The 25,230-nt window shown below is 39.5% G+C and overlaps 1 protein-coding gene across 1 annotated transcript; it reads right to left on the minus strand.

Moving 5' to 3' along the window:
- Positions 1–1,956: 1,956 nt before the first annotated feature.
- Positions 1,957–23,346, minus strand: IER3IP1 (immediate early response 3 interacting protein 1). The gene is made up of 3 exons (XM_001141917.8): positions 23,089–23,346; positions 4,355–4,456; positions 1,957–3,148 (listed from the first exon to the last, which is right to left on the minus strand). The coding sequence occupies exons 1-3, from the start codon at positions 23,177–23,179 to the stop codon at positions 3,093–3,095; spliced, it is 249 nt and encodes an 82-aa protein (XP_001141917.2). The 5' UTR covers positions 23,180–23,346; the 3' UTR covers positions 1,957–3,092.
- Positions 23,347–25,230: the final 1,884 nt, after the last annotated feature.

The raw sequence follows: 25,230 nt of genomic DNA on the forward strand, positions 1-25,230 counted from the left end.
TCAAATATCTTGCTTTCTCTTGTCATTTCACCAGTAATACACATCTAACACATATAGAACACAGATTGTCTACTCTTATTGTATCTAAAGCAAGGATTTTGATGGGGAGAGGAAGGTGGGGGAACTCATTTAGTTTTTTATTTCAATAGCTTTAGGGGTACAAGTGGTTTCTGGTTACATGGATGAATTGTATAGTGGTGTAAAGTCTGAAATTTTAGTGCACCCATCACTGGACTACTGTACATTGTACTCAGTATGTAGCTTCTGTTTCCCTCACCCCCTCCCACCCTCCCTAAAGCAGGGATTTTATTTTTTTATATTTTTACTTTTTTAACTTTTAGTTTTAGGGGTACAAGTTTGTTAAATAGGTAAACTTGTGTCACGGGGGTTTGGCACAGATTATTTCGTTATCCAGGTGCTAAGCCTAGTACCCAGTAGTTATTTTTCTGGCACTTTCCCACCCTCCACCCTCAAATAGCCCCCAGTGTCTGTTGTCCCCCTCCTTATGTCCATGAGGTCTTATCATTTAGCTCCCACTTATAAGTAATAACATGTGGTATTTGGTTTTCTGTTCCTACATTAGTTTGTTAAGGATGATGGCTTCCAGCTCCATCCATGTTCCCACAGAAGGTATTATCTAATTAATTTTTATGGCTAAAGCAGGGATTTTTATAAGATACTTTTTAGCTATATTTTTGAAAATTTAGGGTTTTATGGAAATGCCTTGAGAAGCCTGACAAGAGTGCAGTGGAGGCTGAATAGTGAGCCTTTGAATCCCAGCCCTACTTCAACTAAAAACAAATAAATGGACCTACTCTCATCTGGTTTAGATACGGGAATGTTACAGTTCTGTGTCAGAATTCCTTTGAAAATCTGGTTCTGCTGTTAACTATACAAGTTTGAAAACCACTGTACTTGATTAGCGATGAATTTGGTTAATATCTACAGACTAGAGCCAAGAACCTTCGCACAGTTCAGAGACATGCAAACACAGGGCCAGAATACATAAGGACTATAAACATCATCGGTATTTGGAGTCCAGAATCATCACAAATTGTTAATCCTGATAATAGATAAAGGGGAGGACATGGGCAGGCCAACAGGCACTTAAGTTACTGTCTCCTAAAATAACACACTCTGTTTACTGAATCACAGCTGCTCTGGGGAAACCAGGGCTGACCAGTGAAAGCTTACAGACCCCTCTTCAGCCACAAACTGGAATTATGAAGTGGCCTCCAGATATGACATATTTTGATGTTCAGTTCAGTGCTTCACTTTCCTCAGAACTACTTGGCTACAGAATACTTTGATACTGGCCCTTCTGTGACTGCTCCCTGATGGAATATTTGGACAAAATCCCAACACTGAATTAAGATGAAGGTATGCTGTAATGTCTTATATGAAAAATAACATCAGATCAAGGTCTCTCTTTTCTTTCATTTTAAAAAATTTTGTACTGCTCATACCATATGGGGAAATGGGCCTGCCCTCAAGTAACTGCTTCTTTTGAATCTTTTCAGTAGCTCAAACTTGAACTCAGGCATCAGTTCTTTGTAAGGCTAAAAGAACACGGCCTCTAAGTACCAAATTAGTCATTCACATGAGCCAAGTAATCAACTAAGAATCCTTGGTACTTTCCTTGGACTAGCTGCAAGCCTACAGTCCAAAGATCATTGATCTCTAACTCAGGAAAGGCCAAAAGGTACTTAATACCTGCTCCATAATTTTAGAAGTAACTTAAGTCATGAAATAAAAGGTGCTCATGAGTCTTCTGGATGTATGTCAGCAATTCAGTTAATTCACTGAAGAAAAAAAAATACATGTAAATATTTACTTTCATTAACTCTATACTCGGCAATTTTACAGCAAAGAACATATAATAAGAGGTGTTCACCCAAAATGGAGATTAATGCAGTTAACACTGACAGGTTTATACTAAGGTACAAAAACAAGTGCTTGACTTAGAAATTTAACTTTATTTACAAATGTTCTCCTATAAACAAAGATGCCATTCTACACCTTTAAAATATTGGAACTGATAATTTCCATAAAAACCATTTACATAGTTTCAACCTTTCTGCATAAAATTGTATTATGAGATAGGCAAACAATCTCACAAGATGGTCTGAGACATAAAAACAAAAGACAACCTATCCAGCATCAATGTCCTATTGACAAACTCAATGAAGAATTAAGAATCACACTCCACAATGTGCTGCTCCACCAAGAAATAGAAATGTAATGATTTTTTGAAAGGTAAATGCTTCACAATAAACAGTCTTCTTGGGTAGTACAGTGTAATTGTGATTGTTTAGGACTGCTCTTGTGGGCTAATATTTACGCTGTTGTTTTTTTTAAATCATCATTGTAAAAAGGGCAGACTTATAGATTTTTCTGACAATGAAAATCTGTAGACACTGGTCTGGTCTCATCATTCAGGCAAATTAATAAAATAACAAGTGCATGGAAAGAATGTTAAACAAAAACATAATCATCATGTGACTGACAGAATTCTCCCTGAAATCAGAGAATATTAATACTCAATAGTATGTATAAATTTGAATTTATAGCTGAGACAATAGACAAAATAATTAACCAAGGAGCTTAAAATAAAATTATTCAAATTACCTATTTATCATTTTATGTGCAGTAATTACTTTTTTAAAATCCTTTTAATTTTATCTAGGGATAACCACTCACATCATGGCTAAGTTGCAAGGAACTTCAAAACTTTGAAAAAGAATTTCATCCCTGAGAAGTGAGAGATAGAAAAATATCTAAAAAAAGAGAAGCAACAGTCTTGCACCCTTTTAACAATCTCACCACAGCATGAACTACTATTAACACTGAGCAATCAGATATTCCAGTCCTGGAGAGTTACTGCCTTTCATGATCTGATCTTTTGTAATGAAACTACAAGTGCAACATTAAAAAAAAAAAACAGATAAATAGAAACCCTGGTTTTATTTTCAGCTTTACATTTTTGACAAGTGCAAGGTCAGCCAGCTAAGATATAAATATTCCAATAATGACCGAAGTAATAACTTCTACTGGCATGTCCTCTTCTGAGTCTCCATTTTCTCCACTGATATTCATCCAAATAATAAAAGTAACACAATTGCAATTGAGTTTACTATTATCAATGGCACTGTAAAGAGAAAAAAAAAAGTTTGTTACTATAAAGAAAAAACAGAGAAAAAAACAGAAAATAATAATTAGCCTCCAGGAACAATAGAAATATCTAACAATATGTCATCATAATCATGTTGTAAATAGTTATAACAAAGAAACATTCTAAAATACATTGGATCATGAGATCCAAAACTTATTTTCAAGAGAACTTGTATAACTGGGAGTAAGGGTTGCACTGGAACAGCTAGATCAATGTGAAACATCTGTGGATAGTCCCGGTGCAACCCCAAGAACATGAGTGCATTGGAGCCTGGCAGAAGTAGACCCACAGGGTTGCCACTGACACTTGATATTAGAAATATAGTGCATAGAAGATTCTGTAGTGTCATTTTACTACATTAAAAATGAACTTATTTAACATTGTATCCAAGGTTGTGAGTAAAGGGAGAAGAGGTCCTAATTATAATGGTTTTAAATAAAAGATTTTTGAACTCTTTTTTTCTTGAATTGCTCAAAAATATTTTCCAATAGAATGACAGATACGAATAGAGATATTTTTCTTTTTTCTTTTCTGTTTTTTTTTTTTTTTTTTTTTTTTGAGACAGAGTTTTGCTCTGTCTCCCATGCTGGAGTGCAGTGGCGTGGCACAATCCCAGCTCACTGCACCCTCCACCTCCCGGGTTCAAGCCATCCTCCTGCCTCAGCCTCCCAAATAGCTAGGATTACAGGTATGCACCACTGGCTAATTTTGTATTTTTAGTACAGACGGGGTTTCACCCATGTTGGCCAGGCTGGTCTCAAACTCCTGACCTCAGGTGATCTGCCTGCCTTGGCCTCTCAAAGTGTTGGGATTACAGGAGTAAACCAACACACCCAGCTTTCTCTTGGAAACCTCCCAATACTGTATGTGATTTTACAACTTGGAAACAACAGTTTCCAAAAGGCAAGAATATAATTTTGTCTTTTAGCTCTGACAGGTAACACACAAACAGATTATATATATTATACTACGCATTCTATTTGTACCAACTGGCTTAGATAGAAGTAAGAAGCAAACTAAGAAAAAAAAAAAAAAAACCCAGTAACTTTCAAGCAGCAAAGCCATGTTAAAGAGAAAAAAATTCCCACTACAAATGGCATATATGGTATTCACACTCAGAAGCCTTGCTACTTAAACCACAACATTAAAACTTAAGAATGCTCTATTAGCTTTTCTTCTTACCTCTCATCACGGTTCTTACAGATCGAATAAGGTTCATTAGCTGTGATTTAATTCCCGGCTCTTCTCCAAATCCACCAATTCCCTGGTCTGTTCCCCAGCCAACTGTATAATGTAAAGATTAGCTGTGTTAAAAGTTATTACACACTTGCCTTCCTCCCTCACTAGTCATCTTCTAAAAGATCAGTTTGAGACCTTGTTAAAGACAAAGTAGAAAGTCATATGACTTTTAAGAAAAGTTAAAACAATAATGAGTTAAATATTTGTTTTCTTTTTAACTTTTGATAGCAGCAACACCCTCATTTCACTACATTTACACTGATTTTATAAAACAAACTACAATCTAAATTATTCCATGGCATTTAATTTAGTGAAGATGATCTTTGTAACTGTTTTTTTCCTCCTTTTTTTAAAATATCATACAAAATACTTCTCAAGTCACAACTAAAAACCAAAGCATACTGTCAAGCTATATAATTATTATAATTAGCTCAATTCAGAATTTATAAAATCCATCACAATCATTAGTATAAAAATGCTGTAGCTGAGAATCACTGTCTACATTACTTGGGGAAACTTTTAAAGTAAACCTGGTAAAGTGGGAGTCAATCATAATACCAAAATACACAAATCTTTTCAAACACCAGGATACCAAATCTTGAAAATCCAAAAAGATCAAAATCCTGAAGTCTAAAATCCCCAAAATGACAAGAAATATCAAAATCTCAAAAACGTAATTCTAGGAAGAATACTTCTTTAGATTCTTTTTTAAAAATTACCATAATATAGAGACAGGGTCTCACTTTGCTGCCTGGGCTAATCTCAAGTGATCCTCCACCTCAGCCTCCCAAAGTGCTGGGATTACAAGTACAAGCCACTGCATTTGGCCTAAGTATTTCTTTCTTTTTTTTTAAATTGAGACAAGGTTTCACTCTGTCACCCTGCTGGAGCTGCCCAGGCTGGAGTGCAGTGGTGTAATCACGGCTTACTACAGCCTCAACCTCCCCAAGTTCAGGTGATCCTCCCACCTCGGCCTCCCAAGTAGCTGGGACTATAGGCGCACGCCACCACACCCGGCTAATTTTTGTATTTTTAGTACAGATGGGGTTTCGTCATGTTACCCAGGCTGGTCTTGAACTCCTGGGCTCAAGCGATCGACCCACTTTGGCCTCCCGGATTACAGGCATGAGTCACCGCACCTAACCCTCATTTACGTTTTTAAAAGGGGAGTTATCTTTTAAAGAATTTGGGGGCTGGGCATGGTGACTCACGCCTATAATTCCAGCACTTTGGGAGGCCAAGGCTGGTGGATCGCCTGAGCCCAGGAGTTCGAGACCAGCCTGGGTAACATGACGAAACCGTCTCTACTAAAAATACAAAAATTAGCCAGGTGTGATGGCGTGCGCCTGTAGTCCCAGCTACTCGGGAGGCTGAGGTGAGAGGATCACCTGAACCTGTGGGAGGTTAAGGCTGCAGTGAGCCATGATCATGCTACTGCACTCCAGCCTGGGCAACAGAGACCCTGTCTCAATTTAAAAAATTTTTTTAAAGAGGCAAATGTGTCATTTGAGAAACATAAAAACACAACAGAACACTTCAAAGGCCACTTTACACAAAAAAATAGGCAATGACAGCATATATATATTTTTGCAGCACTAAGGTATGCTAATGACAGTCACACAGGTATAACAGCCATGAGCAGGTGAACCATATTCACAAAGAGGTCAAAAAGGAAATGTATAAACACATTATCACTATGGTTAGTAAGTGTGCTCACCTAGCTTTATCTAACTGTGGTCATCTGAAGTACTGTGACAAACAACCTAAGTCTTTTGACAGATCAAAAACTACAGTAGGTCACCATTGCATATGCAATTGCCCAAAGAGCCAAGATAACAAGAAATTTTATTTTTCACTAATGCAGACAGATATAAAGAACCTTTCTTTATTTACTGAGGAAGTTCCAACGTTTTTACATGCATGCACAATGCCTAAACACAAAGTCAACACTGTGGTAATGTACTTTTGCAGTCAAATTTGCAAAGAATGCATAAAACAAATTAGAACTCTCAAAAGTCTCTACACAGTTTATACCTCCAGTATTGCAAATGATGTAAAGATGAAATACATAGCATTGGGAATTGTAAAAAATCATGCTGACAATTGAAAATAGTGAAAACAACTGAAAAAGAAAAAGAAGAAAGCTGAAAAAAATCAACATGTGATAATGTGTTATTACAGGGAGAGATTATGGGCAATTGCATGGAGATATTCCTTAAGAGCTGGTTGGCTTTCTCCATCATTAACTATATTTTGATGTCCTGCGTCACAATGAATAGCTGCTTTTTTTTTTCTTTTAGGACATGGCTCTCCTCAGACAAAATGTTCACGTTCATTTTCTAGGTGGCACTTGCTCTTTTTGAAATTCTTCTATGGTTTGATATACATCAACATGAGCTTTCCCTATTAAAAGTTCCCATCCTTGGCCGGGCGCGGTGGCTCACACCTATAATCCCAGCACTTTGGGAGGCCAAGGTGGGCGGATCACCTGAGGTCGGGAGTTCGAGACCAGCCTGACCAACATGGAGAAACCCCGTCTCTACTAAAAATACAAAATTAGCTGGGCATGGTGGCGCATGCCTGTAATCCCAGATACTCAGGAGGCCGAGGCAGGAGAATTGCTTGAACCCGGGAGGTGGAGGTTGTGGTGAGCTGAGACCGTGCCATTGCACTCCAGCCTGGGCAACAAGGGCAAAACTCCGTCTCAAAAAAAAAAAGTTCCCATCCTCTGTGCCATGCTTCTGTGTTGTTTTGGGTACCCAGAAATACATTCCACATCCACTTATATAGAGACCACAAATTTGGTGGAAACAACACTGGTGATCAAACAGCAATACTGCTGCATCACTGTCTTCTTACCCTACTATGCACATAATTATTTTTGAACCAGTCAGTAACTTCGCTGGCTTCTTCAGGCAAATGCGGGTTCAATTCACTGAAAGTTCCTGGAATGCCATCGGCTGGAAGGAATGCTAACGCAGGCAAATGACACATTTTTAAACTGAAGTTTTCACCACTGCAGCATCTGGTAGGCAATCCACTCACCTGAATTTCCCACCAAATGCAAATAAAGACAAGAACATGGTAATAGTTCCGCCTAACATGATGCACCTAACATGATATAACTATCCTGTTTATACCCAAAAACACACTAATCCCTTCCCAAAATTCAGCTTTCAAGATTTCAACATTCAGGATTTTAATCTTTTGGGGTTCAAAACATTAGGAATTATGGCATCCAGGACTTTTGAGATTATGATCCAAACCTGTAATAGCTTGGTTAGGCTTCCAAAACATGCTCTAGCCTGCCAGGAGGACATATCTTTTTTCCCCTTTTTCCTTGATCATTCCTCTTCATTTATTAATTTTGAGTTGAGGAATTTAGCCCACTACCCCTCTTATTCTCTGTGAGTCTTTTACATTCTTTTGTTATTCTCCTATGATACTACAAATCATTATTTCTTCACCCTTACGCATTAATTCTTTTTCTATTGTGTGACACATTCTTCTGAAGACTTACATGTCCTCATTTCAGGTCCACTTTTTCCTATCTCGTATGACTACAGGGCTTAATTAATTCCTGACACGCTAACCCTTAAACTTGAAGAGAACAGTTTTTTAAAATAGATATACCTGAAAGACTCAAATATCAGGAAATAAGACTTCCCTTTTAATCAACTTTTATTTGGTTGAAATAAAATGCTAAATAATGGTTGTTTGCTTTTTTGTCACTGAGATATGCTGTGGTATAAAACTAATTTAAAATTCAAGTTTACAACAGGGCTGTTGTTGACTCCTACTCACTCTTCACAGAACCTAGCTCAGGTTCTGCTTATAGCGCTTCCAGTCCACAGGGGTTTCGTTCTTTTTTGAATTCCCATAGTACAACTACCATCACAGTTGTCACTATCGCAGCCTTTGCTATCTCTTGCAAGACTCTTTCAATAGATAACCTTGTAATCTTGATGTCTCAACCCTTTGAGTTTTCTCCCTTAAAGGGTTAGATCTTGCTACCTCAATTCCCATTGCCTACTGAATAAGGACCAAACTCCTTAAATCGACATTCTAGTTTTATATCCTACCACACCCTTCCAAGTATTCCTATTTGCAGTCAGTTACTCCAGCAGTCCCCAACCTTTGTGGCACCAGGGACTGGTTTCATGGAAGACAATTTTTCCACAGACAGGTTGGGGGGTGGTGGTGGTTTCAGGATGATTCCAGTGCATTACATTTATTGTGTACTTTATTTCTATTATTATTACATTGTAATAGATACTGTAATAATTATACAACTCACCATAATGTAGAATCAGTGAGAGCCCTAAGTTTGTTTTCCTGCAACTAGATGGCCCCAACTGGGGATGATGGGAGACAGTGATAGATCATCAGGCATTAGATTCTTACAAGGAGTACACAACCTAGATCCCTAGCATGCACAGTTCACAACAGGGTTCATGTTCCTATGAGAATCTAATGCCATCACTGACCTAACAAGAGGCAGAGCTCAGGAACTAATGTGGGCCATGGGGAGTGGCTGTAAATACAGATGATACTTAGTTCACTCACCTGCCACTCACCTCCTGCTGGGTGGCCCAGTTCCTAATAGGTCCGTGAGAGTAATTTAGGGGTCCCCAACCCCCAGGCCACAGACCTATTAGGAAAATTACTCTGGAAATTGGCCAGTTGTCGGAAGAAAGACTTCCTCCCAATACTGACATTTGGGGGCCTCACCTCAATGAAATAGCCAATTTCTTCATTCACTTAACACTGAGACACCAGTAAACAAGCCCTGACTACACACATGGAACTTCCAAAGAGCTTCTCAGTCCCTTACAATTAAACAAATAGTCAAGAAAGAACAATTCTTAATATGGAAAGACATATCAAACAGAAATGGAGACTCTAAGGAAGAGAAGATGCAAGAAGTAGAAAAATGCATTTTTTAAATGAACATCCTTAGATAAAAGCCATTGTAGCTATGAAACAAAAACAGAATACCCTAAGAACAGATCCCATCCAGGGATCAAGCAGCTCTTGCTACATTAGGATTAAAAGTTCAAAAACAGGGGTTGAAAGATGAAATTAAGAACACCTACCAAACACAATTGAAGAAAAAAGAAAATTGGAGTATAAATCTGTCAAAATAATCAGTTCCAAAAAGAAAGAAAAAAAAAAGAAGCAATTATTGAAGAAATAATAAGTGAAAAGATCCCCAAATGAAGGACATGAGCCTTTTTAGCCAAAAGGGTCCAATCAGAAAACAGCCCAATGAATGAGAAAATTAAAAGGTACAATGTCTTCAAAACTCTGCAGAAAAATTAGTTTCAATCTAGAATGCTATATCTAAATCACAAATCAACTATAATAAAAGTCATTTTTTTTTTACCATTCAGCTATGAGCAATATTCATAGTGATAATAATGTAAATATGGAATGCTGATATAACCAATAATTGGTTGGAGAAGGGAGAGTTGGAGAAGTATGTGTACAGTAATCCCCCCTTATCTATGGGGCATATACTCCAAGATCCCCAGGGGATGCCTGAAACCATAGATAGTACCAAACCCTATATATACTATATATATTTTTCCTATATATGCACACCTTTGGTAAAGTTTAATTTATAAATTAGACATAGTAAGAGATTAATAACAGTAACTAATAATAAAATAGAGTAATTATAACAATAAGCCAACATCACTGCTCTTACACTTTAGGGTCATTATTAAGTAAAATAAGGGTTAAACATAAGCACTGCGATATTACAACATTTACTCTGATAACCAAGACAACTGCTAAGTGACTAACAGCTAGCTGAGGCAGGCAGCATACATAGCACGGAGATGCTGGACAAATGAGTAATTCATGTCCCAGGTGGAATGGAATAGGACGGTGCAAGACTTCATCATGCTACTCATAACAGCCCACAATTTAAAGTGTATAAATTACTTATTTCTGGAATTTCCCATTTCAGTATTTTCAGACTGTGATTGACTGCATGTAACTGAAACTGTGGAAAGCGCAACTGTGAAATAAGGGAGGACTAGTATACTTGTGCTCGCTCAAGCCTGAGTGTGCTGCTGGTGGTATAATTGTGTGAAACCCTTCCATAGCATAAGTCAATAGTTTGCTTCTAAGGAATGGGGCTCAGGTCGAGGAGGAATGAGGCAAATGGCTTCTATCTTTCTTTATAAACTGATGAGCTTTTTGACTTTGAAAACCATACACATATTACTTTGATAAAAGTAAAAACAAAATTTAAAAAGAAAGCCCTCTGCAATTAGGTCTTCCTCCCCACAACATGAATATCCTGAGGGTAGGATGAGTTCTGTGGCATCATGTTATTTAAAATTATGTTTTAAAACCACCTTTACATGGTATTGATAGTTTCATTTTCTTTACTTGTTTTAAAATGTATCATTGGTAAAATTATCAATCCTTTCCATCCACAGCCACAATTTCGCATATGGTAAAAAGGACTTGTCTTAAGTACTATATGGATTATGCACTCAATTTTTATTGGAAACCATACTTCCCAGCAATCTTTTTTTCTTTTAGATCTGTTCCAAAAAATTGCTTAAACATATTTTTTCACATGTGAGATGAGTGACTCCCAGAAAAAAAAAAATTGCTCTTCAACAAAACAAGATAAAACTCTACAATACCGGAATTAACATAATTTAAGCATCACCACTGAAGTAATTTAAACATATAGTAAGTTAGTTAACTGCAGCCCAGTCTCTATTCTTATGCCACCAGAATGAAAAAAAAAATGGATGGAGAATTTTTGGATGGAGAGAGTAAATCATTAGTCTAGATATTCCACATACAAATAAAAATGTGACAAGTGAAAGATCAGGGGCCAGGGATTATCTTTTACTAAAACAAATAGTTTACCCTCCAACTGCTATATAGGGAGTCTCAGTTGTTTTTCTCAGGAACCTAGCCAAAGCTTTAAGAAGCATTGCTGTTTTTCGTTTTTTTTTTTTTTCTTTTTAAGAGAAAGATTTGGCCGGGTGTGGTGGTTCACACCTACAATTCCAGCACTTTGGGAAGTTGAGGTGGGAAGATTGCTTGAGCCCAGGAGTTCGAGACCAGCCTGACAAAAAGTTAAAAAGTTAGCCGGGTGTGGTGTTATGCTCCTGTAGTCCCAGCTACTCAGGAGGCTGAGGTGGGAGCACTGCTTGAGCCTGGAAGGCCAAAGCTGCAGTGAGCTGTGATCATGCTACTGCACTCCAGCCTGGGTGCCAGAGACCCTCTTTCCAAAAAAAAAAAAAAAGAGAGATTTAATTCTCTGGCTTTCTTGTCACTTCCACAGCTAGAGGGCCTGGCAGAGAATAAATGACAAGACCAGTCAGCAGTACTTGCTGCCTTAATTTCAGAAATAAAGTTGAATAGAAAAAGTTACTGACTGCAACCACCAAACACGTTCTTCTGTTGTCCAGACTTCAAAAAGTCACATACAAAATGGCAATCCATCCAGGCTCAGCCAAAAACGCTCGACACACATATTTTGAAGAAAAAGTACTAGTAACAGTTTTGAGAGCTTGCTGACCCTGAGCAGATCTCAGCCTCTCTGAGATCAATTTCCATATCTGTAAAAGAAAATGAAAGTGATTTTGTCAATGTTACCAAGTTTACATGTGATCAAATGCTATCATAAACATGAAAGAGCCTAATAAACTACACAAAGAACTCTGCTAATGTAAGTTTTTAAAAAGTACCTTTATCAAAAAGATCAATGGTGGCCAGGTGTGATGGCTCACGCCTGTAATCTCAGCACTTCGGGAGGCCAAGGCGGGCAGATCACTTGAGGCCAGAAGTTCAAGACCAGCCTGGCCAACATGGCAAAAAACCACCTCTACTAAAACTACTAAAATTATCTGGGTGTGGTAGCATGTGCCTGTAATCTCAGCTACGTGGGAGGCTGAGGCATGAGAATCGCTTGAACCCAGGAGATGGAGGTTGCAGTGAGCTGAGATAGTGCCACTGCACTCCAGCCTGGGTGACAGAACAAGACTCTGTCTCAAAAAAAAAACAAAAAGATACATGCAGAAGTAAATTATCTGGTATACTGCTTTTTCTTAGTTCTATATTATTTCCATTTAATCCCTGATAAAATTCAACAAAAGCTTTTTAAAATTCAACAATAGCTCACTCACTATTTTAAAATCTAAAATAATATATTGGTCTAGAGCCATCATTTATTAATAAACCCTAAATCAAGTAATAGTGTGTGGTATGTTAACTGTTTGCTATGGCCTGAAGCCTGGCCATCTGCAAGCCAGAAAGAGGGCCCTCACCAGAACCAAGCCATGCCAGTACCCTGATCCTGGACTTCCAGGCTCCAGAACAGTGAGAAAATTGTTTAAGCTACCCAGTCTATAGTATTTTGTTATGGCAGCCTGAGCTGACTAATACACTGATTTATGTGAGGGATGTTTCTATTGTGGTGTTCATAACATATACCTAGTACTGGATATGATAAATACTTGTCAAACTGGTACTGGATAAAGCAAACAAAAACTCTAGTAAGAACAATTTTTTGCAGGTATCAAAATCCACTTCACTATGTGGCATTTTTTTTTTCTTGCACTAAAAGGAAATTAACATCATTGTGGAAAACTGGAAGAAACCACATATTCCCTGTATCACTGTCAAAATATTGGCTAAATTATTTATAAGAATACACATATCCCTCATATCAGGAATTGCAAGAATATGATAATGATAAAGTTATTTAATTATTTAGAAAACATTCGTTGATTGACAGAACTGTAAAGATAAGAGGATCCTTCTCAGTCTACTGGCCTCGACAGAAAAGAAACTACAGTGATGCTATGACCCATGGAGATGGGTCACAGACAGTTTGTGGGAAAGGGCAATGCCAGAGGTAGGTCTTAACTGACAGGCTGAGGAGTTAACCACTTAAAGGGGTTAAGTCAAGGTCACTAATGAGAAAAGGCTCAGCAGTGGTAAAAATGGTACACAGGACAAATACTGGGGAAGGATAAAAGAGGAGGAGGAGGAGGAAGGGGCACCTTATGGTAGGCTTGTAAATCACATGAGAGTGTTGAAGTTTATATTGAAGGCTACAGATACTGAAGAACTGAAGAATTTCAAACCACTGAAGAACAAGCTCAGCTTCACCTGAGAGAAGCGAAACTGGAGGCAGGATGACCAGTAAGGAATTTGCTACAAAAATCTATGCTTGCTTATCTAAAAACCCAAATTAAAAACAAATAAAATACAAAAACCTAGGCAACAAGAAAGCACCTATATAAACAATATTTAGTAAGTATTTAAAATATTTTAAACTTCTATTTTAAAACATATTTAGATATTTTTAAACAACCTTATCCACTTAGACAAGCCAATGTAGTGTGTTCCCTTAATTTGGAGACCACATTCAAAACACATTCTCAGGCAAAATATTTCTAGGCTACCTCTGTAGAGAAGACAAAATGTGGAAGACAAAGTTCCAGACGGCAAAGTATTAATCTTTCTGGGCCATTCTAATAGTTTGTAGCAGTTTTTTTTTTTTTCTGAGATGGAGTTTCACTCTGTCACCCAGGCTGGAGTCCAGTGGCGCAGTGTCAGCTCACTGCAACCTCTGCATCCTGGGCTCAAGCCATTCTCTTGCCTCAGCCTTTCAAGCAGCTGGGATTACAGGCAGAGTGTCACCACGCCCGGCTAATTTTTGTACTTGAGGAGAGACAGGGTTTCACCATGTTGGTCAGGCTGGTCTCGAACTCCTGACCTCAGATGATCTGCCCGCCTCAGCCTCCCAAAGGGCTGGGATTACAGGCATGAGCCAACGCACCCGGCCCCCTGTACCAGGAGTTTTTAATGTAAGGGCACAAATCTCAATCACCTGCACAAATTTTGGAAAATACACACTACTGAACTTCACTTTAAAAATCTGAATATAGATCTAGAGTAGGGCTTGGGCATTATATTTTTTAAATGCTCTTTTAATAATTCTGAAATATACTTTCAAGTGAGAATTACTGGTTTATTGGAACAATGGCTTTAAATATACAAAATTGAGACCATTCTACAAATTCTGAGATGCTACAGACATCATACAAATCTATGCTTTCCTAAATTAGCTGTGGAGATGGAATGGAATTACAGTATATTTTATATTACCCCAATCAATAATGTGAAGTTAACTGTCACTTATTATTCTCCAATTAGCTCATATAGTTTATTTAAATAAATTACATTCCTTGAAGGCAAGAACCAAGTATTTCTCTTATAAACCCAAAATGTCTGAAACAATGTTAGACACATTGCAGGTGTTCTAAAACATATCCCAGTTGTGCGTGGTGGCTTAAACCTGTAATCCCAGCACTTTAGGAAGCCGACGCGGGTGGATCACCTGAGGTCAGGAGTTCAAGACCAGCCTGGCCAACATGGTGAAACACAGTCTCTACTAAAAATACAAAAATGAGCCAGGCGTGGTGGCGGCAGCACCTGTAGTCCCAGCTACTCAGGAGGCTGAGGCAGAAGAATCACTTGAACCTGGGAGGCAGAGGTTGTAGTGAGCTGGGATCGTGCCACTGCACTCCAGCCTGGGTGACAGAGCAAGACTCCATCTCAGAAAAAAAAAAAAAAAAAAAAAAAAATTTTTAGCTAGGTGGTGGTGGGTTCCTGTAATCCCAGCTATTCGGCAGGCTGAGGCAGAATTGCTTGAACCTGGGAGGCAGAGGATGCAGTGAGCAGAGATCATGCCATTGCACTCCAGCCTGGGCCACAGTGCAAGACTCCATCCCCCCCCCAAAAAAAAAGAAGACAAAAAAAATCCCTTAACTTTAAGTTTCACCTAAGGGTAGAATAATCAAAGACTTGTTATTAAACATAACTAACAAGATGAAATGAACATTATTCAGCCTGTAGCATTAGTGAGTATTAAAAGCTCATTAGATTTCAAAACCATGAAGGAAGATAGCACTATAGATTAGTTATGTCTATTTTTAAACTTTAGGTAAAGGAATTATCCAATATATATTCTTTTGTGCCTGTCTTTTGCTCAAATTGTGTCACAGTCATCCATATTGCTTTGTAGGACCACAGTTCATTCTTTTTCATTGTTATGCAGCATTCCATTATATGAATACAATTTAGTCATTCTACCATTTCTAATTTTCATTATGATTATGCTGCTATGAACATTCTCATACATGTCCTTTGGTGCACATATTTATGAGCATTTGTATAAGAGTGAAACTGTAGGACCATAGAAGATGTGTATGATGAGCTTTAGTTACTTCTGCCAAAAAGTTTTTCAAAGTGGTTGTGCCAATTTATACTTCCATCAGCAGAGTATGAGTTCACACTGTTCTATAACCTTATCAAAACTTCCTATTTTCAGGTAAGAATGTGTAATTCAAAAAACAAACAAAGACCCTCCAGCTTTCTGGATACTTTACAATTCATACATATAATTAAATGGTTTGAAGTACATTCAGAGTTGTACAACTATCACCACATTCAATTTTAGAGTATTTTTACCACCCCAAAAGAAACCCCGTACACATTGGCAACCACTTCCCACAACCTCAGGCCCTCCAGCACCAAGCAACCATTAATCTACTTTCTGTCTATATAAAATTGCCTAACAAAGAGTATCACATGCTATGTGGTCTTTCTTATAAACAGTATCATATGATATGTGGTCTTTTATGACTAGCTTCTTTCACTTAATATAATGATTTCAAGGTTCATCCATATTGTAGTGTGTAATAATACTTCATTACTTTTTTGCCAAATAGTATTCTACAGTATGGATATCTACAGTTTAGTCATCAGCTGATGGACATCTGGGTTGTTTCCATTTTTTGGCTTTTATGAATAATGCTATTTTGAACATTCCATGTTTGTTTTCAATACTCTTGGTATACCTAGGAGTAGAATCACTGTGTCATATAGTAACCATGTTTAACATTTTGAGGAACAGCCAGACTGTTTTCCGAAGTGGCTGAACCATTTTACATTCTCTTTAACAATATATGACAATTCCAATTTCTTCACCACCTCACCTATACTTGTTATTATTTAGTATTTTTAACTTTTTTATTTATTATATTTATTATTTTATTTATTAACTTTTTTATTATAGCCATCCTGGTTGGTGTGAAGTGGTATCTCATTATGGTTTCGGTTTGCACTTCTCTAATGATTAATAATGTTGACCATCTATTCATGTGCTTATTGATCATTTGCTTATGTTCTTTGGAAAAAAATTCTATTCAGTTCCTTTGTAAATGTTTTAATTGAGTTATTTATCTTTTATTATTTAGTTCAAATAGTTCTTTATATATTATGGATAGAAATCACTCATTAGATACCTGAGTTGTAAATATTTTATCACAGTCTGTGGTTGTCTTTTAAAGCATGAACTTTTTAAAATTTTGATGAAATCCAATTTATCTATTTTTTCTTTGGCACTTGTGCTTCTGGTATTGTATCTGAGATGGTTTTACCCAACCAAAAGTCACAGAGCTTTTTGTCTGTATGTTCTTCTAAGGGTTGTATAGCTTTTTATCTTACAGTTTGTAAGTCTATGATTATGAGTTAATTTTTGAAGACGGTGTGAGGTAGGAGTCCAATTTTACTTTTTTTTATATGGCTATTCAGTTATTATAGCACAATTTGTTGAAAAGGCTATTTGGCACCCTTATTGAAAATCAATTGATATAAATGTAAGGATTTTTTAATGGACTTTAAATTCTATTTCATTGATCTATGTCTACCCTTATGCCAGCACCATCCTGTTTTGATTATTGGACCTTTGCACTAAGTTTTAAAATTGGAAAGCACAACTCCTCCAATTTTGTTCTTCTCTTTCAAGATTGTCTTGACTATTCTGGATTCCTTGCATTTTCTCTAGGATCAACTCATCAGTTTCTTCAAAAAAGCTAACTGGGATTTTGATAGACACCACATTAAACCTATAAATCAATATTAAGTACTATCATCTTAATAATATTAAGTATTCTGATCTGTGAATATGGGAAGTCTTTATCTTTAAAAAGATCTTTAATCTTCTTTCTTTCAACAATGCCTTATAGTTCTCATAGCATGAAACTTGTACTGTTAAATTTATTCCTAAGTATTTCATCCTTAATACTGTAAATAAAATTATTTCCTTTATTTCATTTACAATTGTTCATTGTGCACAGAAAAACAAATGATTTTTATATAGTGTTCCTAAATCCTGCAATCTTATTAAACTCATTCATTTGTCCTAATAGCCTTGTAGTGGACTCTTTAGGATTTTCTATATATATAAAATGATGTCATCTATAAACACAGTTTTATTTTTTCAACCTCATAATCTGGATGTCTTTTCTTTTTTCTTGTCTAACTGTCCTGGTTAGAATCCCCATTATGATGTTAAATAAAAATGGCAAGAGAGGACATCCTTGTCTTATTCCACATCAGGGAACGAATTTAGTGTTCCAGCATTAAGTATGATGTCAACTAGGGAATTTTCATACATGCTCCTTATCAGATTAAGAAAGTTCCCTCCAATTGTTAGTTTGTTGAGTATTTTTTTTAATCATGAAAGGGTACTGGATTTTTGTCAAATGCCTTTCTGCATTTTTTTGTGAAGACTGTATGATTTTTATTAATATCACTGATTACATAACTGATTTTCAAATGTTAAACCAACCCTGTACTCCCAAGATAAATCAAATCCCACTTGTTCATGGTATATAATCTCTTTTATAGGTTGCTAGATTTAGTCTGCCAGTATTTCGTTGAGAATTTTTGCAGCTATATTCAAAAGAGATATAGGTCGATAGTCTCTTTTCTTGTGATGTCGCTGTCTGGTTTTCATATTAGGTTAATACTGACATCATGGCATGAATTGAAAAGTGTCCTATCCCCTCCATCTTTTGGAAGAGTTTGTGAGAAATTGGTATTAAGTCTTCTTTAAATGTTTGGTAGAAAGCAATGCTGAAGGCTTGACTTCATGAGAAGTTTTTAAATTATTCATTATCTCTCTTTGTATGTTATAGGTCTATTCGGATTTCCCATTTACTTGAGTCTAGTCAGTCTAGCTAAAGACTTGTCAATTTTGTCAAGGAATCAGCTTTTGGTTTTGTTAATTCTAGTATTTTTCTACTATGTATTTCATTAACTTTCACTGTAATCTTTATTACTTCCTTTTGCTTTTTTTTTGTGGAGGCTGCGAGAGCAGGTTGTGGGTCAAATGACAGAGACTATTACTGTTCTGAGATTTAGCAGACTGACATTTCTCTTTTTTGGTCTTTTTTTTTTGAGACAGGGTCTCACTGTGTCGCCCAGGCTGTAGGGTGGTGGTGGGATCTCAGCTCACTCCAACCTCCGCTTCCTGGGTTCAAGCCATTCTCCTGCCTCAGCCTCCCCAGTAGCTGGGTGCCACCACACCCAGCTAATTTTTTGTATTTTTAGTAGAGACGGGGTTTCTCCACGTTGGCCAGGCTGGTCTCGAACTCCTGACCTCAAGTGATCCGCCCACCTCGGCCTCCCAAAGTGCTGGGATTACAGGCATGAGCCACGGTGCTGGGCCTTCTGTTTTGGTCTTTCTTAGAAAACATTTTGTGTATATGCCTCACTGATCATCCCCTCCTCCACTCTCTTCATAGTGCTGACTTGTTGAAGAGACAGGGCTAGTTTTCACTGTCACTGCTGAGATAGCTCAAGCTCTAAAAACAAAACCACCACCATAAAACACACCCCCATATCCCTTCAAGCTACCTTTTCTTCTTTTCCTCCAACTTAAAGATAACATTGGATAATATTACTGTCTCCATTTTATAACTTTCTACTCACTTCCCAATCCATTCCAATCTGGATTTTACCCACTGCTGTAATTGCTCTTATAAAATCACCAATGACCTCCACTACCCTGAATCAGGATTCTTTTCAGTCCTTAACTTACAGCAGTCCTCCCCCTTAATCTTGGAGATACACTTCAAGATTCCACAGTAGATGCCTGAAACAGAAGATAGTACCCAACTGTATATGTAGTGTATTTTTTTCAATCTGATAACCAAGTGACTAATAGGTGGGTAGCATATACAATGTGCATATGCTGGACAAAGGGAAGATTCATGTCCTCATGATACAGGATTCATCAGGCTACTCAGAACAGCTTGCAATTTAAAACATGAATTGCTTATTTCTGCAATTTTCCAATTAGTACTTTCAGATGGCAGGCTACAACAACTGAAAAGTGTGGAAAGACAAACCACAGATGAGGGGGGACTACTGTACTAAGCTACTCAGTAACATCCCACTGTTGTAGTATCTCTTCAAACACTTCCTGACTCTGGTGACATCCCACTGTCTAGGTTTTTCCATCTCTCTGTTTTGCTCACTTGTCAAGTTCTCCTGTCAGTTCTTCCATCTCTACCTAAACAATAAATACTAGAGGAGATTCTAGGGCTGTCTGGGGCACCAATTCTTTTTGTACTCTACTGTTTTCTTTCATAATTTCATCTTCTCACATGACTTCATTTATTATCTATGCTTGACAAACTCAAATTTCAATCTCCGCCCTAATTCGTGCTGCTGTTCTAAGGACTTAAATGCAACTGGCTATTTTACATCTCCACTTGTGTATCTCATAGAAATCTCAAACTGAGCATGACTAAAATTTATTTCATTATATCTTCACCTTCTTACCTAGCACCATCACCCCAAATTTTCCTCCAATACTGTTTAACTCAGTAAAGGTATTACCCTTCACTCAGTGGCTTAACCCAGAGGGCCAAGAGATCTTTGACTTCATCCACTCTTATTCCCAAAGTCCAAGAGTAAATTCTGCCTTTTCTACCTTTTTTTCTTCCTTCGAGACATAGTCTTGCTCTGTCACCCAGGTTGGAGTGCAGTGGCGCGATCTCAGCTCAATGCAACCTCTGCTTCCCAGGCAAGTGACTCTCCTGCCTAAGCCTCCAGAGTAGCTGGGATTACAGGCGCCCGCCACCACACCCTGCTAATTTCTGTATTTTTAGTAGAGACAGGTTTCACCATGTTGTCCAGAGTGGTCTCAAACTCACGACCTCAAGTGATCTGCCCACCTTGGCCTCCTAAAGTGCTAGGCATGAGCCACCATGCCCAGCCTCTACTTTTAAAATATCTTTTGATCCACATAAAATTCCTAGGGCTGCCATAACAAAGCAGCACAAACTGGGTGGCTTAACAGAAAGTTTTTCATAATTTTGGAGGCTAAAAGTCTGAAATCAAGGTGTAAGCAGGGTTGGTTCCTTCTGGGGGGCTCTGAGGGATAATCTCATCCATGCCTCTCTCTTAACATCCAGTAGTTGCTGGAAATCCTTGGTATACCTTGTCTTATATATGCATCACTCCAATCTCTGCCTCAGTTGTCACATGATCTTCTGCGTGTGCATCTGTGTGTCTCCAAATCTCTCTTTTCTTATAAGGGCACCAGTCATTAGCTCTAAAGCCCTCAATCTAACCCAGTATGATCTCATCTTAACTTGATTATATCTGCAAAGACTCTGTTTCCAAACAAGGTCACCTTCATAGGTATCAAGGGTTGGGACTTCAACACATCTTTTTGAGGGACACAATTCAACCCCCAACTTGATCCCTTCTACTTTTCTGGATAGCGGTGAACAGATGAACTCTGGAAGATGACATTTGAATCCTAGCTCCACCACTTTCTACTTTCTACCTGTGTGTTCTTAGAAAAGCCACCTACTCTCTTTGTGATTCTAGTTTTCCACTGGAAAACAGAAACTCTCTCACAGAGTTGCTGTGAAGGCTACACCAGTTAATACATGTAAGGCACTTGATACAGATCCTGTACGTAAGTGCTACGTTAAGTATTAGCTATTATTATTGTTGTCATACCCACTTGTGTCTACTTGCCCTATTTAGAATTGTTCTTCCTTGGGAGGCCGAGGTGGGCAGATCACGAGGTCAGGAGTTCGAGACCAGCCTGACCAACATGGTGAAACCCCGTTTCTACTACAAATACAAAAATTAGCCAGGCTTGGTGGTGCGTGCCTGTAATCCCAGCCATTCGGGAAGCTGAGGCAGGAGAATCGCTTGAACCTGGGAGGCGGAGGATGCAGTGAACCTAGATTGCGCCACTGCACTCCAGCCGGGGGGACAGGGTGAGACTCCGTCTCAAAAAAAAAAAAAAAAAAAATGGGTCTTCCCACATCCACTGCTTTCCCTTCCAATCTTTCCTCCGTATTGTAGCCTGAAGGATCTTGCAAATAACACAAATCTGGTCATGTCGCTGTCTTAAGACCCTCTTCTCACCTGCCTCAGTTTTCACACCAGGTCTACACTGCTTAAAGCTCTCCTCACCCTTCCAGCTCCTCCCAACCCTTCACCTTCACCGAGTTAATGTTTACTCATGTATCAGATTTCAGGTTAGACACGCTTCCTCCAAGAAGCTTTCGCAGATACACAAGTTAGTATCTGCCCGTACTTCTCTTACATAATACTCTCTATACTTGTTATTGTCATTTGTTTAGTTTTTATTTAGATTAACTTCCATCAGAAGGGCAGAGTAGCTGCTGTAACTTCAGTTACTATAAATGGGCCTGGCACATACTTTGCACTCAATAAATATCTTCTGAAGTAAATGCAATGTATCAATCTTGCTCCTGGGTTTACGTTTCAGTGATTCAAACGGGCATACTTGGTACACAACGTGAGGTCCTGGAAGGTATAACTTGTGTTTTCATTTTTGAATTTCTAAATTCTAGCAGAGTTTTTGGCACACTCTATGCACCCAATAAGCTATCTGAATAAACTTTTCTTGGAACATGAGTGTCTGAATGTCCTGATAACTCCAACACGTTCCCTTCCTGTAATTCCTAATGCCCAGGAACACTTATTGCCTTCCATCAGTTAGTGAATTACTGATGCTCCAAAATGAGTCACGCCTCCTTCCCCTCCACACCCAACTCGTTTTGTTTTGTTTGTTTTGTTTTGTTTAGACGGAGTCTCACTCTATTGCCCAGGCTGGAGTGCAATGGCGCAATCTCGGCTCACTGCAAACTCTGCCTCCCAGGTTTAAGTGATTCTCCTGCCTCAGCCTCCCGCCCGGCTAATTTTTGTATTTCCACCACCACGTCCGGCTAATCTTTGTATTTTTAGTAGAGACGGGGTTTTACCATGTTGGCCAGGCTGGTCCCAAACTCCTGACATCATGATCCGCCGGCCTCGGCCTGCCAAAGTGCTGGGATTACAGGCGTGAGCCACCGCGCCCGGCCCCACACCCCCAACTCTTAGCCCGAAACTCAGACCCCGGGTTTTCGACTATTAAAAGTAGTCACATGACCGCGACACTGCACTTCAGCCTGGGCAACAGAGCGAGACTCCCCCTCAAAAAAAAAAGTAGTCACAGAAAACTGAATTAAATTACTGACCTGAAGTAATCGCAAGCAGAGGCGTCCCTGACTGACTTCTGTATGCCTCCACCCCAACCCCCTGGGCTCTGCACAGCGGGTGTCTGTTGAATATTCTCCCGGCTGTTGAGCCCAAACCTGATGAGAGGAAAGGCTCGGCTTCCACTCCAAGCCGAGCCTTCCGCTGTTCTTCTGTCCCGGCCCTTGGTGTCCCCTCACGCGGCCCCATTAGGTTCCGCGCCCCCGGGGACTCCGCCGCCGCCCCAGCCCGCGCCCCGCGGTCCCACTCACTGTTCTTGAGGAATCGCTCCTCGTGCAGCACTGCGATGGCGTTGACGCAGAGCAGGGCTGCCTGCAGCAGTGAGTACAGGGTAAAGGCCATGGCCGTCCGAGGCCGCCCCGAAGTCCAAGCGATTTCTCTCCCGCCGCCGCCAGTGACGTGGCGCCACCACGGCCGGCGCCTTCCTACGGAAGCCGATGGGGCCCAAAACGAACTCTCTGGGAAGCCCCGCCCCCATCTGGCTAAGAACCGCCCCTCGCTGAAGACTGAAAGTCCCGCCGCTTGTCTAGACCGGTGATGTGCAATCAATGCTCTGGTGTGGCCAGTGCTGCAGGTGCAAAATACACACCGGATTTCACACACTTGGAACTGGAACAAGGTGAAGAATATCCCAATAATTTTTTTTTTTTGAGATGGAGTCTGGCTCTGTCGCCCAAACTGGAGTGCAGTGGCACGATCTCGGCTCACTGCAAGCTCCGACTCCCCGGTTCACGCCATTCTCCTGCCTCAGCCTCCCAAGTAGCTGGGACTACAGGTGCCCGCCACCACGCCCGGCTAATTTTTTGTATTTTTAGTAGAGACGGGGTTTCACCGTGTTAGCCAGGATGGTCTCAATCTCCTGATCTCGTGATTCCCCCTTCCTCGGCCTCCCAATAATTTTTAGATGTTGATAACATGTCGAAATGAAAATATTTTGAGGCCGGGCGCAGTGGCTCACGCCTGTAATTCTAACACTTTGGGAAACCGAGGCGGGCAAATCACCTAAGGTCAAGAGTTCGAGACCAGTCTGGCCAACATGGCGAAACCCTGTCTCTACTGAAAATACAAAAATTAGCTGGGTGTGATGGTGGGTTCCTGTAATCCCAGCTACTCAGGAGGCTAAGAGAAGAGAATCACTTGAACCCGGGAGGCAGAGACTGCAGTGAGCCGAGATCCAGCCTGGGTGACAGAGCAAGAGGAAGGAAGGAAGGGAGGAAGGTTTCTTGTTTATTTTTAATTATTTTATTTAATGTGGTTATGAAGATACTGTAAATGACATGTGAGGCTTGCATTATATTTCTATTGCTCAGTACTGCACTTGATGCTCCCAGGAGATACAGGAGATACTAATATTCCCATTTCAGATTTCAGAATACTAAAACAAAATAACTGTTTTAAAATTACTCAGTGAGAAACATCCCCTCCTTGACCAAACTCCAACCAAGATCCTCTGAGCCTCTTCTTTCCCCCCCCAGGAACAGGGTCTTGCTCTGTTGCCAGGCTGGAGTGCAGTGGCACCATCATAGCTCAATGCAGCCTTCAGCTCCTGGCTCCAGCAGTCCTCCTGCCTTAGCCTCCTGCTTAGCTGTATGTGATGATTAAGACTCAGTGTCAACTTGATTGGATTGAAGGATGCAAAGTATTGATCCTGGGTGTGTCTGTGAGGGTGTTGCCAAAGGAGATTAACATTTGAGTCAGTGGGCTGGGAAAGACAGGTCCACTCTTAATCCAAGTGGGCACCATCTAATCAGCTGCTGGAGTGGCCAGGATATAAAGCAGGCAAAAAACCAATGAAAAGGGTATGCCAAGACCAGCTCGGTCGGGGAGACCCTAACCCAGCGGTGCTAGAGGAATTAAAGACACACAGAAATACAGAGGTGTGAAGTGGGAAATCAGGGGTCTTATAGCCTTCAGAGCTGAGATCCCCGAACAAAGATTTACCCACGTATTTATTAACAGCCAACCAGTCATTAGCATTGTTTCTATAGATGTTAAATTAACTAAAAGTATCCCTTATGGGAAATGAAGGGATGGGCCGAATTAATTGTAGCAGGAACACGCCCTTAAGACACAGATCTCTCAGGCTTTTGTTTGTGGCTTAAGAATGCCTTTAAGCAGTTTTCCGACCTGGGCAGGCCAGGTATTCCTTGCCCTCATTCCCGTAAACCCACAACCTTCCAGCTTGGGCGTTAGGGCCATTATGGACATGTTATAGTGCTGCAGAGATTTTATTTATGGCCAGTTTTGGGGCTAGTTTTTGGCCAGACTGTTGGGGGCTTTCTCCCAACAAGGGTAGACTGGCTTAGCCTCCCAGCCTACATCTTTCTCCCATGCTGGATGCTTCCTACCCTTGAACGTTGGACTTCAAGTTCTTCAGCTTTGGGACTCAGACT

Source organism: Pan troglodytes, chromosome 17, assembly GCF_028858775.2.
Source record: "Pan troglodytes isolate AG18354 chromosome 17, NHGRI_mPanTro3-v2.0_pri, whole genome shotgun sequence".
NCBI lineage: Eukaryota > Metazoa > Chordata > Mammalia > Primates > Hominidae > Pan > Pan troglodytes.

What these genes read in the sequence shown, in the direction of transcription:
- IER3IP1 (XM_001141917.8), bottom strand. Translation starts at nt 23,179, where the DNA reads ATGGCCTTTACCCTGTACTCACTGCTGCAGGCAGCCCTGCTCTGCGTC. An exon ending in GGAGCGATTCCTCAAGAACA is followed by an intron (nt 4,457 to 23,088) that starts GTGAGTGGGACC and finishes TACATTATACAG; the next exon opens with TTGGCTGGGGAACAGACCAG. An exon ending in TGTAAGAACCGTGATGAGAG is followed by an intron (nt 3,149 to 4,354) that starts GTAAGAAGAAAA and finishes TTCTCTTTACAG; the next exon opens with TGCCATTGATAATAGTAAAC.